Genomic DNA, 17,638 nt, shown 5'->3' with positions numbered 1-17,638 from the left:
GTTCACATGGGTCCGCAAAGGTCTCAAATAAATGTTCCTCATTTAGTTTATGTTGATAAAAAAAAGGAATGTGCCTCCCCCATTTGTAAACTTTTTACCTTTCCTGATTTTACTGGATTCAATCAGATATTTATCTTATCTGTTTTGAATTTTAAATTTTAATTTTAGTTATTTATAGGCTGTACAACATGTTGAAAGTAACTTTGCAGATGAATTAATAAAATTCCCGTGCTGTTTTCTCTCCTTCTCCATTCTTCTTCTTCTTCCCCTTCTTCCTCTATCTTCTTTCTTCTCAATTCTCCTTCTTCTTCCAGACCCTTCTTCTTTCATCTCTATTGTTCTTCTTCTAAATTCTCCTTCACTACTTTCTTTTCCTTTCCCCTTCATAATTACTCCATCAAAACCAGCTAATCAACAATCGCATACGTCAATTGAAATCACACAGTTCTCCTGCATCAATTTGGTAGACAAACTGCATCTGTGACTAAATTCAGAGCACCAATTTTCCCATTGTCGACCCAACTTTCGTCGCATAAAACTCGGAACCCAATTTCCCTCTTCCTCCCTGATTTCCTCTGCTTGCTTCCCTTTCACCATCAGAAGAAGCAGACGAAGAAACAAAAAAAAAAGTTTTTTCTATGCTGACTCCAACCAGTCGCCGTGGTCAATAGAGAAGTTGACCGCTTCTCCTCTGTCATTCAAGTTTTCTATAGCCGACCTCCCGCAAAGCCACTGACCATCTGAGCCCTTTTCGAAGCAGTAATCGAAGCCAAAACCACAGTTAAAAAAATCCAGTCACCGCCCTTCGCTCAGGCCTCCCCGCTAACGCTGTCACCTTTCAGCCGCCGTCTTCCAACACCAGTCCACCAGTTATGCAGTCCTCCGAAGCATCTAGTTGTTGCCGAGCTGTTTTCTCACCGCACCGGTCCACCAACTGGTTCCTCTCATTGCCGTTGCCGTTGTCGCCGAGCTCCTCTTCCTTTCCATCGTCGTTCGTTGCGTAACATACCTCACCACTGCCGAAAACACCGCCCCAACTGTCATCGCCATCACTCATTGTCGGCGCCAAACCAAAGTCTCGCCAGGGGAGAAGACCTAAGTCCATGGGAAAAATTACCCCCCCCCCCCCCCCCCCCTTCCTCCCCATGGCTTTTAATTACTTGCATACGTGCAAGTTTGCACGTGTAAAAAAAACAAAAACAAAAGAACAAAACAATATGCAAAAAAAAAGAGAGCGCAAATATAAATATATATACATATATAAAAAATGCGCCTCACCCATTTGTGAGCTTTGGTTTAGTTTCCAATAAATCTAGGAACTCATTTGTTGAGGTATTATCTAAGTCCCAACAGCTATAATCGATGGGGTCAAGTTCTCCAACAGCATGAGAATTGATGGGGACACCAATATTATGGTTGAAATTATTTTTATAATTCCTTTTATTTTATTTTATTTTCAGTTTGTCTTTACTGATTTTACTGGATTTGATCAGATATTGATTTTATCTTTCCCCTGTTGTTATCTCTCCTTCTCACTTCTTCTCCTTCTCACATCTTCCACTATCTTCTTTACTCTCAATTCTCCTTCTTCTTCTTTCCAATCCTTCTTCTACCTTCTCTATTCTTTTTCTTCTGAATTATTTTGCTAAATTCTCCTTCACTGTTTTCTCTTCCTTTCCCCTTCCTAATTACTCCATCAAAGATCGTATACATCAATTGAAATCACACAGTCGTCTTGTGTCAAAATGCTCCTATGGTTGTTAGATCCTCGATCAACTCTTCAAACAACATCCCATGAAGTGGCTACTGCTTAGCTGATTATTGGACAGAAGTGGAGTTTCCCTTCACCACTTGTTCTAGAAAATGCTCTTCCTCTGATTGATTTTTTTTTAAATGATGATGTCCGATTGATAGAACTGAAATACAAGCTATAGTCCATTGATAGAGTACAACATAGAGTACAAGTGAGCTCCCAAAGATTAAAGAGAAAAGTCCACAGGCTAGGACCTCTTTAGGGACCTCCCTCATCAGCAAGCTGATCCAACAAGGAACTTGTTGATCCAGTTACATGTTTCCATACATTTGACCATGAACCAAAGAGAGGTCAACAATCTCATCATAGAGGTATCTATTTGCCATGGGAGTGCTAGTCCTTTGCTCATCAAGCAAATAACAATGGCTGAGTCTCCTTCTATAATTAAGAAACCAGAGAAAATCTGAGGCAAACAATTTGATTCCTATTAAAAGAGCTCTTGATTATGTTCATTAGAGTCATCTCATGTGATGTTCTGGCTTTTCATGTGCTATTCAAGCCCAGAGAATAATGTTGTGTATAGATTTCCTATCACTCACCCAAGTGAAATTAAAGATTTGATGCACTACAACATAATAAGGAAGATCTAATTAAAGAATATTTAAGGACATGATATGACCCCAAAATCTCCCATTTTCATGAAAGAAGAAGAAAAAAGAAGAGTCAATTTAAAGAGGCTTAAATTTCCTATTTTGGGGTCAAGTTCTAAGATTAGAAAGTCCTAAATTAAAAAGTCTCTACAAGTTGCATTTCCTATTTCAAGAACGCTGAAATTAGAAGTTTAAACTAGACTAACAACTTGTTGTTTTTAGCCTCTGGCTGAAAGCTTCAATTAGGAAGTCTTTTCAAGTAATTCGAGTAAGAGTTTCCTGCTTCAAGTTTAGTTTTTTTTTTCAAACTAGTTTTGCCTGAAGTTAGCAAATTTTTGAGTTAGAAATTGTTACTGCTTTGAATTTCAACTGCAGCAAGTAGATATAGATTGAGAAACTCCAAATTAGAGTCCATTTCCTATAGTGGGCAGAATAAGAATTTCCTATTTTGCTGATCTGAACATTAATAAAAGACCTCCATTGGAAGCTTCTCGACAGTATTCTAAGGAAAATGGGATTCGAGGCAAAATGGAGCTTCTGGATTCAAAGTTGCATCTCCTCTACGAGCTACTCAATTCTTTTCAACGGAACAGGCCTGCGGCTATTTTAAGGGATCTAGGGGAATCAGGCAGGGAAACCCTCTTTCCCCTTTACTCTTCAATGTGGTAGCGGAATATCTATCCTCATTGATCTATTCGGCTATGAACTTGGGATGGCTCCACCCCACGACGGACTATGCAGCCTTTGATGTATCGATCCTTTAGTTTGCAGACGATACCATTTGTTTTGGGTTGGTACTATGGATCAGATCCGAAAACTACGTGCTATATTGGGACTATTTGAATTTGGTTTTTGGTCAGAACATTAACTGGAAGAAAACCACTCTCCTAGGCTATCATATCGACTCATCTATGCTTTAGGGTATGTCTGACTACTTGGGGTGCTTAGTGGGAAATTTGCTAGTTACATATCTAGGACTCCCACTCTTTGACTCTCGGCTTTCAGCGATGCTTTGGTCCCCCTTTATTGAGAAATTTGAAAAGAAACTAGCTACTTGGAGGGGTAAGCTTTTATCTAGTGCAGGGTGACTCACTCTCCTCAAGTCTTGTTTGGCAAGACTGCCAAACTATTTATTATCCTTCATGCACTGTCCGACCTCCGTTTGCTATAGGATTGACGCCATCCATCGGCATTTTCTCTGGAAAGGAACAAAGGACACATTCAGATATCATTTGGTGAGTTGGAAGGATATTTGCATGCCCCGCAATCGGGGTGGTTTAGGCATCCGGTCTACAAAGGAGATGAACAATGCCCTTATGCTCAAATGGATCTGGAACTTCAACATCAAGCATAACAGCTTATGGAGAGATATGGTCAGGTTCTATCTTCAACCTTTGAGTGCCTGGTGGAGGGAGGATGGCGTTACTCGCCTCCTATCCCCAATATGGAAATCAATTCAAAAGCTCCTCCCAATATTCAAAGATGCTACTTCCTTTCACACAAGCAATGGAAGGACCCTCCTCTTTTGGTCGGATGAATGGAGTGGCTCCCGCCCCCGCCCCCTTTCCGTGGATTTCTTGGGGCTCTCTAGGGTGGCTAGGGACCTCTCCTGCTAAGTGGCAGATTTTTGGAGAAACCGCTCATGGAGTCTAACGTTTCGCCGAGGATTAAATTATGAGGAAACTTTGATTTTTTGCTCTCTCTTCTCCTGACTCAGTAGCATTACTATCCGCAAGTATGCAATTAAAAAACTGACATGGAAGTCCAGTATTAATGGCCGATTCATATTTACATCCGCCTACTCTCATATCAGAATGCAAGATTACAGTATGCAGGAGCACAAGGCAAACTTGGCATGGAAGCTTTAAGTGCCTAGTAAAATCAATTTTTTGGTGTGGACAGCCATAAGGGAACAGATCCTCACCTTTGACAACCTCCCATAGCAGAGGCTACACAGCCCCCGATCGTACTTGTCCCCTCTGTGATACGAGCGATGAAACAGTCCAGCATGTTCTATTATATTGTGATTTCTCTTGGCAAGTCTGGATGAAGATTGTTAAGGAATAGTCCCACATAGATTACTGAGTACAAAGATCTTGAGTTTATTAGCTGGAAAAGAGGTTTCCTAAGTTGGCTAGTCATTTTGGGATGGGCCTTGGACCCAACTTAACATGGTATCAAAGCAGGTACTCATATGTGGGCCTGCACCTAAAAATTATCTACTTGAAGAGCCACGAAAGAGGGCTTACACCTAAACTATCCATTTGTAGAGCCACAAAAGAAGGCCTACTACGCCTAACTGCCTACTCCTAAACTATCCACTTGTAAAGTCACAAAAGAGGGTCTACACGTGAGGGGGAGTGTTAAGGAATAGTCCCACATGGATTACTAAGTACAAAGATCTTGAGTTTATTAGCTGGAAAAGAGGTTTCCTAAGTTGGCTAGTCATTTTAGGATGGGCCTTGGACCCAACTTAACAAAGATCTTCCAGAAGATTGGACTCCAAATGGGGCTGCATCAAGACCTCTTTGGAACCTATGAGATGGTTATAGGGATCCGCCTTCCTAGGTAGGGCAAGCTAATTCTCTTGGCATCCCATGCGCATGTCCCATGGTGCCTATAGCTCGAGCACAATAACCGGAGATTCAACTCCAAGGCTAGCAAGCCGAAAAACACGGCTTCTCATGATGTGGGCCTTATCTCGAGTTGGTTACATACCAGGAAGGAGTTTGCCTCTCTATCAGGTGTTTCCCTTGGGGAAAATCGAGGGTTGATCGCACATATGGCGGGCCCGTGCAAAACCCCGATTATGGCCACCTAGGATCCTCCCCCTTACGACTGCATCAAACTCAATTTTGATGGCAGTGCTTTAGGTTGTCTTTGGCCGGCTGGAGTTGGTGGTGTTTTCAAAGACAACAATGGAGACCCTATTCTATCTTATGCAGGACCGGTGAGCATACTGCTAAAGTGAGTGCTCTTCTATTTGGCCTTCAAATCTTCAAAGAGCATCTCCATGGCAAGTTGTTTATTGAAGGAGATTCTAAGACTGTCATCGACTGGCGCTCAAAAGATAGCTCCCACCCCCTCCCCCCCCCCCCCCCCCCTTAGCGCCACTGACCTATCATTGATTGTATTGCTGACATTGTGTCATCTATTCATTGTAATTGGAACCTCATTCCTCGATTAGCCAATTCTTTGGCTGATAAATTGGCAAATTTTGGAACCTCCCAGCAATCTCTCATTGTTTGGGAAGGCTTCCCCTCTTACAATCTGCTCGATTGAGTTTTCTCTTAAATAAAAATCAGCATATTTTCAAAAAATAAAATAGAAGGCCTCCATTTGTAACACAGAAATCACTCTTTTTACTATTGAATAAAATTCAGGCTATTGCTTTCTCTTGGACAAACTTATCGTTTAATTTTTTCTCTGTTTTATTTTGCTTAATAGCCACTGAAACCCTACTTTCTGTCATTCAACTTGTCAGTCGTTCAATCTAACCCACTGTGCTGCATCAAAGATCTATGAAATGTTCCCCCACCTAAGTTTTGTGTTCATGCCTCTTGGATTTTCCATGGGCTGCAGCCTTGAGAAAATGGAGTACTTCTTGTAGACCTATCAAATTCTAGGCCACACTGACCTACTCCTTCTTAGAAAGTTCACTACAGGTGAGGGATTTTCCAGTGCAGCAGTTCAAAGAGAATGGAGTACTTTTTGTGGACCAACCAAATTCCAAGTCACACTGGTATACCCCCCTCTAAGCAAGTTCAGTACAGGTAAGGGAATGTCCATGGGTAGCAGTCCAGAGAAAATGAAGTAAATTTTGTGGACCAATCAGATTCCATGCCACACTGACTTAATTTGCTATGATGGTGCTACAAACAGAGGCTGAGATGTTCATTTCAAAAAAAAAAAAAAAAAGACAGAGGCTGAGATGTAGTACGAGGCAAGTGAGAATACCCTGGTAGGCAAAAGTTTCTGAATGCCTTTCTAGCCATTGTTCTATCCTTATCTCCTTTTGATGCTTTTCTTAATTGTGTTGCTCATTGTGTTTAAAAGAAGAGGGTCATCATCAAATCAACTGACAACAGCTGGATATGCTCATAAATCGGTCCTCTGTTTTTTTTTTTTTTTTTTTGCTTTAAAGGTGCCTCATATGTCATGCAAAGTGCCACCACATTTAAATTTTAAACAAAGCTAAAAATTAAATAGAAATCAATCCCACTGTTACTCCTTGAAATTGCAACTGAAACCTTATGAACTGATTGTACCCAATATGTCATTTTTAATTTATACAAGAATTGGTTTAGGGAATAAATAATAAAGAATATTGAAACAGTTCCATGCTTTCAAAAATAGCACATGGCAATTTAAAGTGAATGATCCAAAAAGTTAGTACATAAAACAATGTGTGTGTGTGTGTGAGCGCGCGCACGTGAGAGAGAGAGAGAGAGAGAGACCTTCTTTGGGTTCTTCACATGTGCCAAGTTCACTACGTTTCCAAAGAAACAATTGAAGAAATGTGAGACAGCAGGTCCAAGTTCGTGATCTTGGGACTCTCTCAATACATCCTGAAGGAAGGGAAAGGTGATGATTAACAACACAACCACTGAATGCAGGTAACAAAAAGCAAACTTGTGAGAAACATAATCATATAAACGGGAGTGGCTTATTTATGAAATTTGTAATTGGGTAATATGATCACCTTGATAACGTGTTTTGCAGATCTGATGGCAATTTCAATTACACAGAGATCCCATATATGAGGTAATTCACACGTCAAATCAGCAACCTAGTGAAAATAAAGCTACAATACATTATAGATGTTCAATATGAACTACTGAATTTGCAAAAGGATTAATAACACAATCGGAGTACCTTTCCTATGTAGCGGACATTAATTCCATGAGCATGAAAGGCTTCCGTTAAAGTCTGACCATCCATTGGGGACACCTCCAAGGAGAAAAGATCTTGCACAAACTTGGGAAGAACAACATCTACAAGATAGTTACTAGCTTTTCTCACACCTTCTTCATCTGCCGCAATCTCCTAACATTAAAGCAAAAATGGATATGAACAAGAATATGAGCTAGAATTCAAATTTTGAAAACTTTCTTTATAAAGTTAATAACAATAAATTTCAAGCCATGAAACTATACAACTACTGAGACCAAAAAGAGAAAATTATGAAAAAAAAGTTCACCAAACAATCTGATACTGACCTCTGGACCATCACCCAGTTTGAAGTCAGTAAAGACATTAGGATTAAGTAGTATTTCCTTGCAAACAGCACTCTCTTGAGCAGCATTAACAGATCCTTTTCCATCCTACATATGGAAAAAAAAGAAAAAAATAAGGGGTTTGAAATCTATAAATGCACAAGGCATTATCATGAGAAAGTATAAATGCACAAGGTTAACGAATAAATTCCAGAGAAAGCCCATTCCTTTACTTGATCATAACAATTTCAAAGCAACTTTATAACTAAGTTTTTAACAGAAGAGAGAATTAAAATAGTAAAAAGCACTATGAAAAACCAAAGTCTTATCTTTTCAGAGAAAACAACTGTGGTTTCTATTACCTTGAAGTTAGAAACTGATGTTGAAACCTCAGAAGCCACCTCTGCATCAATACTTGTAGCATTTTTAGGATTCAGATCTGCTGAAACCTCTTCATCAGTCTTAGACTTTAATTCCCCAGAAGCGTCAGCCTGATCAAAGATCCAACATGACAATAACTACCAGCAGTCAAAAAGAATAGAATTTCCAAAAAAAATCACCAGTAGGACTAGGAACAAGCTCACTTGGCAAAAGGCAGAAATAAGTTCAGGCCTCAAAACACAAAACCTAGACCCAGGTCCACTGAAGTTCGCATCTCGTGGGGTAACCCTCATCAAGTCTAAGAGATAATGCCTGATATTAAGTTGAAAGGAAAACCTTGAAATTAAATTACAACAAAATACAAAAAGACAGCACAAAGATGCACAGCAGACATTAAAATCAACACTTCCAAGTAACTCTAAAGTATGTAGTGATGGTTCTAAGTAATTCTCGCCTATCATCACTGCCAACGATTCCCTTGCATTCAACAGGCGCAGCTAACTTGATTGTGTTTCCAGAGCCATCTACAACAGTGTGCTCTTTCAAATGCAGCCGCTTGGCAGCCTCCAATACCTACAGGAAAACAAGATTTCAGGACCCGTAAGGGGGAAACTCATTATAAATGTGGCACCTCTTCCATGACATTCAAAGAAGTAAATTTTGAGCTCTTGATTCAATGGCCACATCCAGTTCTCTTAATGCGGAGGTCTTGGTTCAAGCCTAATTAGGGTCTTCGGGTGTCTTTCAAACCAAATCTAGATTAATAAATAAAATAACCATGAAGTTCTCACCTTCAAATGAAATGCTTCATTCCAGCAAATTTTCTTCCCATTATCCACAGAACCATAAAGAAGAGATTCCGACTTATCTCCATGGAGAATGCCAGGTATAATACTCTAAAGACAAAAACACAGAGAAATAAAACAAACATCTGGAATCATCAGATATATCAAGCCCAAAGGACCCAAAGTAAAGGGTGGAGTGGTTCCACTGTATTCACCTGTGCAACAACTCTATGACCTCGGTAATCAATGATTGCCATGGCCAGATTATAAAGCCCCGGAATATCAGCTTCCTGGTAGGCTTTGGTACCTTTTAAGTCATTATTTGCAGATACATACGTAGCTTGTTCACTGTCGACCAACTGTCCCTCAGGAGAGGCATCCTCAGCAACATCAGCAACTCCATTAAGGTCCTGTACACTTGAGGCACCACGTGGTAGTGAATTGAGCCCAACAAAACTCTTGTTACCAGACAATGTAACTGATGTTTCAGCAACACTCTCGTTACCAGACAATGTAACTGGTGTTTCAGCTAAAAATCTTGAACTCTCACAAACTTCACGGTTTGGGTGAATTGTGAGTGTAGCAACAGTTGAACTGCTTTTGCCAAGATCGGCATCAACAGCAAAACTAAAAAATATATTATTGTGAACATACCTGCAAAAAAAGAACGAGGGATTTCTCATTGTGGTTACAGAGAAAGACTGCCAGAAAAACCAGATGCAGATAATACACAAATAAGATGTCTGTAACCATTTTCGTTCTAAAATACAACAGGACAGGAAAAATATAAAAGCAAAGATAAGTAAGCCAATTAAACAAAGACGTGGAATAAAAATGCAAGCATCCCCAACATGAGCCCTTGAGCAAATTGGTGCAGTGAAGAAGCATTTTAAAATGTGGATTTTATGCAATTAAATATCTATTAAAGATAAATTTCACCTCAGAGAAGCAATGAAATTTGTTCTTTTATAATAATGAAAAGTAACTCAGATAATTCAAACAGTGCAAAGAAACAAGAATATATGCAGCATCATTGCCAATGAATCCTTTCACAACCAGTTTAAAGACAATGAGTCACAGTACCCACTCATTAATATTCTCTTCCAATCAACAATTAGGAACTTGAAGTAAACAAAACTCATTTCTTATTAACAACATGGGAATTCCAACTGCATCTTGTATGCTGTGAAGAAGCATCAACATAGGGAAAGACAAGCAACATAAAAAGGTTGGTACAGTCAAGATCAACTAGAAGTAAAACTTAGCTAAATAGATATCTTTTAGGTTTTAATTGTTTTTTTATACATAGAGAATGTCTTTTACATTGTCATAAAAAAAAAAACGTCTATTAGCAGATAGTAGAACAGCTCAATCTTTAAGCGTAAAAGTAAGATATAAGCAATCATGAGGTTAAACACATAAAAAGCACTTCTGTGAGCTCATAATCTACACTCACATGTGAAAACACTCTGGATCAGTTGGGTTGATGGGAGGTATACATCTGTTTATCACACCAACAGCACCATTAACTGCTGCATCCACAAAGTCACAAGTCACCTTATACAGAGCTCTATCACGTACAATCCTACAAAAGAATAACCATATAAGCACTCTTCTAAAAACAATAAAAAATGGTAACAAGAAATCTGCAGCCATAAAAAATAACAAGTAAAACAAAGCCAAAAGAAGTGGATAAAATATGGTATGACTAATTGCACCTCTCCTGGAGAGTCTTGTGGGGTAACTCTCTACAAGACTGCAATTCATCATTCCAGTCCCTTTGCATCCCAATTAAGTCACTACCATATGAAAGGGTAAGAGCATCCTCTGCTCTTGCGGCATCTCGCTTATGATCTAAGACAAAGAAGAATAAGATTTGTGAGAGAAAGAGAATGAAAAAACATGAAGAAACTCTGCAAAGAGTTTGCCATGAACATTTATAGCAGTAGCAAGTTAGTCAGCACAACTGACAAATTGCTGAGTCAAGGCTGCCAAAGTACTAATACAGGCAGCAGAAAAGCCCCAAACTTTAGCAGCAAAAGAAACACTTAATTTTAACTTCAAACATGCATTTCGAGACTTTGAGCCAGAACCCCCAATTTGAGTTCAAGAATGCATCGTAGTACAACTTACACATTGATCTAGCACCAATTTAATCACAGAGCAACTACATATTCAGGTGCTGCCTTTTTTGAGTAAATATACAGAGACAAGGCCTTTCACACACACATGTGTGCATGCATAGAGGGGGCACAAATGGTATATCTGATTCACTACATTTTCTTTCTTGATTTCTGGCTTTCTTGCTCCCTCTATTTCTTCTCCATTTCACACCATAATACATTCTTTACAATACATAAGCAGCGAAAAAAAATCAAAGATTTATGTATGTACTAAATAGTTATTCAATTTCTTAAAACCTAGCAAAGACACACTTTCATTAAGCATCAATCTGTTTGTACATTTCACACCATATTACATTCTTTACAAGACATAAGCAGCGAAAAAAAATTAAAGTTTTATGTATGTACTAAATAGTTATTCAATTTCTTAAAACCTAACAAAGACACACTTTCATTAAGCATCAATCTGTTTGTAGGCATGCAGATAAGTATTTGTGCTCTCCAAGAAAAAAAAGCTCTTATGATCCATCATATTCCCAGAGGTTAGCAATTTGTATTTGTGTGCAAAAATTAACATCAAGTGCATCTATAAAAGGCCAATCGTAAAGCTAGATTATTAAAAATTAAAATTATACATACAACACTTAAATCAGGATATAGTAGTCAAATTCTTACAAATTTTAGTAACATGATCTTCTAAACTACACTTACCAGGAATAGGAAAAACACCAACCCATGAATTAGCTGGTAATAGCGACTGAACATTCTCAAAGGGGTGGGTCGAGGCTCTCCGTTCCAGAATTTCACGAAATCCTTCAAAAGGGTACAATGATGTAACCATGACAGCAAAAAATACATTCAAAGGCCTACTATGTCAGTACAATAGTGAAGCTTAACCAATTTCACTTTACCCTTCTTGAACTTAGGACTGATCTTCTGTAAAAGGCCGATAAGGGTTGTCGCTTCAGAAGCCGGTTTTGCTGGTCTTGGATCTAGTACATTTCCCACGCTCATGTTCACAAAGAATGTCCTTGTTGAACCGGTAACACAGTACTTATTTCCCTCGAAAGTTGCTATATCTAAATAAATCAAATCTCCAACAAGCCTGGAAATATAGTTAAGGCAATAGACTTAACTCACCGAAGAAACATAATGAAAATAATGAACTAGATAAATATGAAGACTACCTCCTATAACTTGGAGGAGGATTAAATGAAGAAAAAACCATGCTCTCGAGACATCTGATCTCTTTCGATGAAGAAGCTAACAGACTACCAAGTGAACCAGTAACATCCTCCATGAAACCCAATCCATCAAGCTCGGGAAATTCAGTTTTTGTTGAACCTAAATTATCACCAAATAAAAGAAATGAAAAATAACACTTGCAAGGTAAAAGCAAACAATGACTACACTCATCAGCATGTTCATTTTAGATGTTAAGACTTTGATATTCATTGTTTATAGAAATAAGAGTTGCAGAATTTTGCACAACGGGAAATAGAAAATATAAATCATGCAAGAAACTATTGTCAAAGATTCTTCACACAATAACGAAAGATTCCTAGGAATACCAGAATGGACAGATCCAAAATGTGTGTACATATATCCACTTCTAGATTTTAGTTTATCAACGAATGTAGTCCAGTCAGTTTCTTTTAAAGATTAACTGAAAAATTGCAGCTAAGATGCTTCATAGGACCCTTCTTCTCATTAATGTAATCGAGGACTAGAATTTTATCTTACTTGCCCCATCCATTTCAAGGTGATTCCATTGAATTCACCATTTCAAAAAATTAAAAATAAATAAAATAGAGGCAACAGAATTAACCTGGGAGATTTGAACTCAAGATTTCACAATCAAAACCCCCATGTGGCCATGGAACCAAAGTTCTAATATACATATTTTTCAAAAATATTTAAAATTAAAAACAAAAGACCTCACAGTAAGATTGTCATCTGCTGCAAAAACGAGGGAACCCCCTTCGTGTAAGTTGATTTATTTTGTAAAAACAACAACAAAATGTATATGTACGTGTATATTATGTGTATATATAGCAAATGTCTATACTTGAGGCAACAAGTTTCAACAAGTATTAGAGTTCTGATGTATGACAGTTTCAATAAGTTTTAGAATTCTACCCAGGGGGAGGATATCCAAGGCAATTAGTCAGTTTCAACACAAATCCTCAGGAATTACAAAATCATTACCACATACATCTGAGATAGAATAGAAAAATAGACCAATAAACTTTTTTTTTTCTTGTCTAAGAAATCAAAAAAAAAAATCAAGTAAGTGAAATTTCGCAGTCATTAAAAACCTGTAGTTTTAATTTGTGAGGTCTCAAGCTGCAATGCTAGAGATGTCGATAGAGATGAATGAATAGTGGAAAGAGAAAGCAAATCTCTGACCCGGCGAAGGTGAGACCTAATAGATCTGTCATCATACAATGCTGCAGGCAACATATCCTTGTTAGGGGCACAATAAACACAACTAATAAATAAATAAATTAGGAACTTTGTTAAGTCAATTATAACAGACGCACATATAACTGGAAATGCCCTAGTTGAATTACTACCAGACTAAAACATTTCAAACAAGCTTGAATTTCCAATAAAGTTAAACAAAAAAGAGAGATCAAAAGAAGCAAAAAAAATCATTTGAATAGAAGTGAATAAAAATCAACTGGATAAATCATGGGTTAGCATGGGAAAAAGTAAAATACAACATCTAGTAGGCTTGAAATTCTGCTGAGTCATACAGTTGACTAACAAGACTCCGAATGTGATTAGTCAATTTAGGATGGATTTGGACCAAATTTATCATCAAGAAAAGGGAAATGAGCTTAAAACACCTGGAACCATCTCCAAAGAGCAACCACCAGTAGTAATATCCCCAACTTCGGATAATTCATTGTAGTCTTCCAAACGGTGCACAGAACCATCTTTGGTGTGCAATAACAAATCATAACAAGTGAAGAAACAAGTCTCTGGAGCATCAAGAAGAAACTGCCTCAAATCCATAACAGAGTCCCCAGGATTTAACTGTATCAACAAAAGTAAATATAAATATTACAATAAAATTATTAACAACAACAAGAATAATCTACACTTAGTTTTTACATCAAGAATACCTACACATAGTTTTTACACCCTTCAAAAAAAAAAAAAAAAAAACCTACACTTTAATGATAAATAAAGAAAAATAAATACTAATACAAGTGCTTAAGAGGAAAAAGAAAATGAGTCTGTAAGTTATACAAAAGGCAACCCCAGACGGTCCAACAACCGAGTTTCACTAGGAAGAATTAAGAAAACATTAAAAAAAAGGGAAAAACGTTGTGCGCAAATCTATTTACTGCATACAGGATCTTGCTAGGACATTTTTTTGAAGAAGAGTGTGCAATTATTTCATCAAAAGAGATTTAGAGATCAAGGAACCCTCCCTTTACAGTAAGGGATTGGAGGGAGGCTCCCTGCTTGGCAAGTTTATCAGCAAAGGAATTAACAGATCTTGGGACATGAGCCCAATAACATAAAATTACAGAAGTAATATCAGTAATCTCATAAAAAACATCTCAATGCCGCCAAGGGGGCTTAGTGGAGGAAGCACACCAGCCAATTACCACTTCAGAGTTACCTTCAATGATCAAAGGAATTGGAGGGAGACGCCAAGGATCTGGCTAGGACATTCACCTGAAATCCATGTGTAACAAGTAGAACTGGACTTTGAAATTCACCATAAACCAAGAAGAAGTTGGACACTTTGGAGTTGTAATGTGCAACAACTGACAAAGTTTCAAATTCAACAAGGAATGATATAGTTAAAGTGACATCTAGAAAAGCCAGGTGAGACCAGAACACAGTTACTCAAAACAAGGAGCACACATATATCATGGATTATGTTGCCATACAACAACCAATTCCACTTTGTTTTACTGCCTGTCATTTATTTTAAAGAGATGAATCCATATCACAAATATTGGTCACATCAATCTCATTCACTCACATGCAACTCAAGCTTTTCAACAGATTGTGCTTTGACAGAAACAGTGTAGAGATGGAGATCACCTGTCAAACCAACAGCAACAAAATTGGTCTGAGTCAGAGTACATTAGAACATTTGTATCAACAAATTCCACTGTGCAAAATGTGAAAAAATAACTTGGAAGTTGTCACAGCTCCTTAGAAAAAGTTTGTTAAGCCCTTTGGTTAAAACTTCAGGGGCTATTCACCCCTTCCAAGAGCAGGTTCCCCAAATCTGCCTGACTGAAGAAGGCTTTTTACAACACACGATAAGGGACCAATATTTTCCTTTTACATCATTAAAAATGTTTTCTAACAAAATACTAGAGCAAGATATTTTTGAAAGGATACGATTAGAGCACGAGATAGATTGAAAGTCAACACAGTCCATAAGTATGTAAATATAACTACACACTTAAAGTATAATCCCAAAATAAGCATATGATCTTAAGATGCTACTCTAAAGTAATTTAAAACTAAAAAATAAGATGAGGAGAACAACAAACGTAGATAAACACTTCAAAGAGATCTGATCTAAAGAGAAATAGAAGCTTTTTAAACTCCTCCAGTATTCATCTGTCTTAAGAGAACAGGGGAATGAAAGAGAGAGAGATACATGAAAAATTCTACTTTAAACTCTCACAATACAGGAGCCAAACGAATGATACAGTAGTAGAAGGGGGGAGAAGAACATCAGCTGAACCCCTTAAAACAATCTCCGTGTCTGCCATGCATCAAGAATTACTAAAACAGGCTAGGATCAAATGTTCTCATCCGAGGAAAATGTAATAAAGAGTAAAGAAACATGAGGCTACCATCTGCCTGCTTAGACTGGTTGGTGGCAGACATTGATGCAGCATCTGTTCCCTCAGTCTTGGCAGTGGCATTAGTAAAGTCATCCAATGCAACGGACTTATCAACTGAATCACAACTCTGGACTCCATTTTCTTTAATGCTGGAAGCTTCCACGTCAATCTTTTTATCAGTTGGGAATACTGCAGAATCAGTAGAGTTGGCAACTGATAGAGAAACAGAAGAATTGGTTGCACTGGACGCTTTCCCCTTATTCTTCGATTTATTAGATTTCCCAGCCATATTTGCTCCTGAAACAGAAGCCAAAATCGAAATAAACACTCCATACAGGAAGAACAACAAATGTTAAGAGTAAGCCAGTAATATACAAGACGCCTTTTACAACATAAAGTAAGCCAGAAAAATTCTCTAACAAACAAATCAAATTTTATACTAAATGTTGCACTTACACTGAATATATAAGTACCCTGTTAAAATTTGAAGTCGATGATAGAATATGTTGATAACGAGATGCCGATGCCGATATACAAGTAACCCTCCAGGAGCTCAAATAAAACAACTGCCAGTAAACTACACAGACAGCAATTACAACGTTCTCACGGCCCACTTAAAAGTTTTCATTCAATCAAAACCCAACCGCATTATATATCGCAGAAAGATAAACAAGTTGTTGGAACCAAAACAACAACAGAAATCCAACTAGAGGGAAAATGCACACACATAAGCCAGTTAAATGAACGTAAACTCGAAAGAATCTAAAAAGGTAGTACTATGTCGCATTAAAAAAAACACACACACACACACACGCCCACAAATGATGGAGAAAGTAACTGTGATAAAACAGATGAGCAGCGTCCCCAGAAGCGTCCAGAAGCAGAAGTCAGCCACCGATACCGAACCAATACGATTTGCAGATAATGGATAAGCAGGATAAACACAGAGATTGCAAGTACAAGATAGCGAAGGAAATAGAGCGGAAGTAAACCCCCCGAAGGCAGGTTGAGGATGGTCAGTCGAGAGTCGAGACGGCCGCGGCTGTTAAACTGATTGTGAAAGCTAATTAGCAAACGCCGCACACGTACTTCCCAGCTCTTTCCACTATCCAGCTCCTTTATTTTCTGGATTTAGGGTTTTTTAATTTCTGTAATGTTTTTAGATAGAAATACTTGAGGGCCTTAAAATCTAAATTGTGCAAAAAGTAATCCTTAATCCGAGATGCCACGCCCCTATAAGACATCATCGATCATTTACATAAAATATAATATTAGCTAGCACTGGTATTACCAATACAGAGACGCAAGATACTCCAGCCCCTTTAGGGCTTTAGGACTTAAAAAAGGCCACCATTGGGAGCCTAGGGCTACTCCGGGCCTGTTTTTCCAGACGTGGACGCCTTTCTCCCGTCGATTGTCTCGGTTTTCCAATAAATCCGGATTGTTTAGGAGGTCACGTGCAGGGAACTTGCAGCAGGGAAGCAAGTAGGAGAAACAGCGAGCTGTTATTCGTCCATAGGGAGTACGTGCGGCACAGAACCGTTATTAGTCCATAGGAAGTACGTGCGGCATAGAACCGACATAGGAAGTACGTGCGGCATAGGACTGAGAACCGAGTCGGTTATATGCTCAACACCGTTCCATTCGAGTTATTTAGATCCAGAAGGTTCATTTGAGTTAACAAGTTGAGCTCGACCGAACTATCGGCTCAATTCGATTCGATTTATTTGGATCCAAAAGGCTCGTTTGAGTTAACGACCCGAACTCGATTGAACCATGGTTCGGTTCGAAAGCTCGCGAGTCGGCTCGTTAATGGGAGTAAGAGTCAGGACTGGGAGCGGGAGAGCGAGAGGGAGGGGGGAGGGAAATTCTTCCTCCCCTCATCCCCTTCGAGCCCCTCC

The 17,638-nt window shown here is 38.5% G+C and overlaps 1 protein-coding gene across 2 annotated transcripts in view; it reads right to left on the bottom strand.

Moving 5' to 3' along the window:
- LOC137940062 (clustered mitochondria protein-like) overlaps positions 1-16,919 on the bottom strand; it is a 31,419-nt gene extending 14,500 nt beyond the window's left edge. For both annotated transcript variants that reach the window (XM_068784983.1, XM_068784984.1), the window contains exons 1-20: positions 16,576-16,919; positions 16,194-16,314; positions 15,747-16,034; positions 14,915-14,976; positions 13,761-13,950; positions 13,227-13,358; positions 12,096-12,252; positions 11,820-12,013; positions 11,620-11,721; positions 10,504-10,639; positions 10,242-10,370; positions 9,001-9,439; positions 8,792-8,896; positions 8,455-8,573; positions 8,204-8,312; positions 7,982-8,110; positions 7,623-7,727; positions 7,279-7,449; positions 7,106-7,192; positions 6,861-6,971 (exon numbers count right to left, since the gene is read on the bottom strand). In XM_068784983.1, coding sequence (XP_068641084.1) covers positions 6,861-6,971; positions 7,106-7,192; positions 7,279-7,449; positions 7,623-7,727; positions 7,982-8,110; positions 8,204-8,312; positions 8,455-8,573; positions 8,792-8,896; positions 9,001-9,439; positions 10,242-10,370; positions 10,504-10,639; positions 11,620-11,721; positions 11,820-12,013; positions 12,096-12,252; positions 13,227-13,358; positions 13,761-13,950; positions 14,915-14,976; positions 15,747-16,026 — 2,757 coding nt within the window. In that variant the 5' untranslated portion in view covers positions 16,027-16,034; positions 16,194-16,314; positions 16,576-16,919. The remainder of the gene's footprint in view (positions 1-6,860; positions 6,972-7,105; positions 7,193-7,278; positions 7,450-7,622; positions 7,728-7,981; positions 8,111-8,203; positions 8,313-8,454; positions 8,574-8,791; positions 8,897-9,000; positions 9,440-10,241; positions 10,371-10,503; positions 10,640-11,619; positions 11,722-11,819; positions 12,014-12,095; positions 12,253-13,226; positions 13,359-13,760; positions 13,951-14,914; positions 14,977-15,746; positions 16,035-16,193; positions 16,315-16,575) is intronic.
- Positions 16,920-17,638: the final 719 nt, after the last annotated feature.

This window comes from Aristolochia californica, unplaced genomic scaffold (assembly GCF_029961685.1).
Source record: "Aristolochia californica isolate CCGP_79_NKW_82.1479 unplaced genomic scaffold, dmAriCali1.0.hap1 SCAF_9, whole genome shotgun sequence".
Classification (NCBI taxonomy): domain Eukaryota; kingdom Viridiplantae; phylum Streptophyta; class Magnoliopsida; order Piperales; family Aristolochiaceae; genus Aristolochia; species Aristolochia californica.
This window is presented reverse-complemented; position numbering and strand designations above follow the sequence as displayed.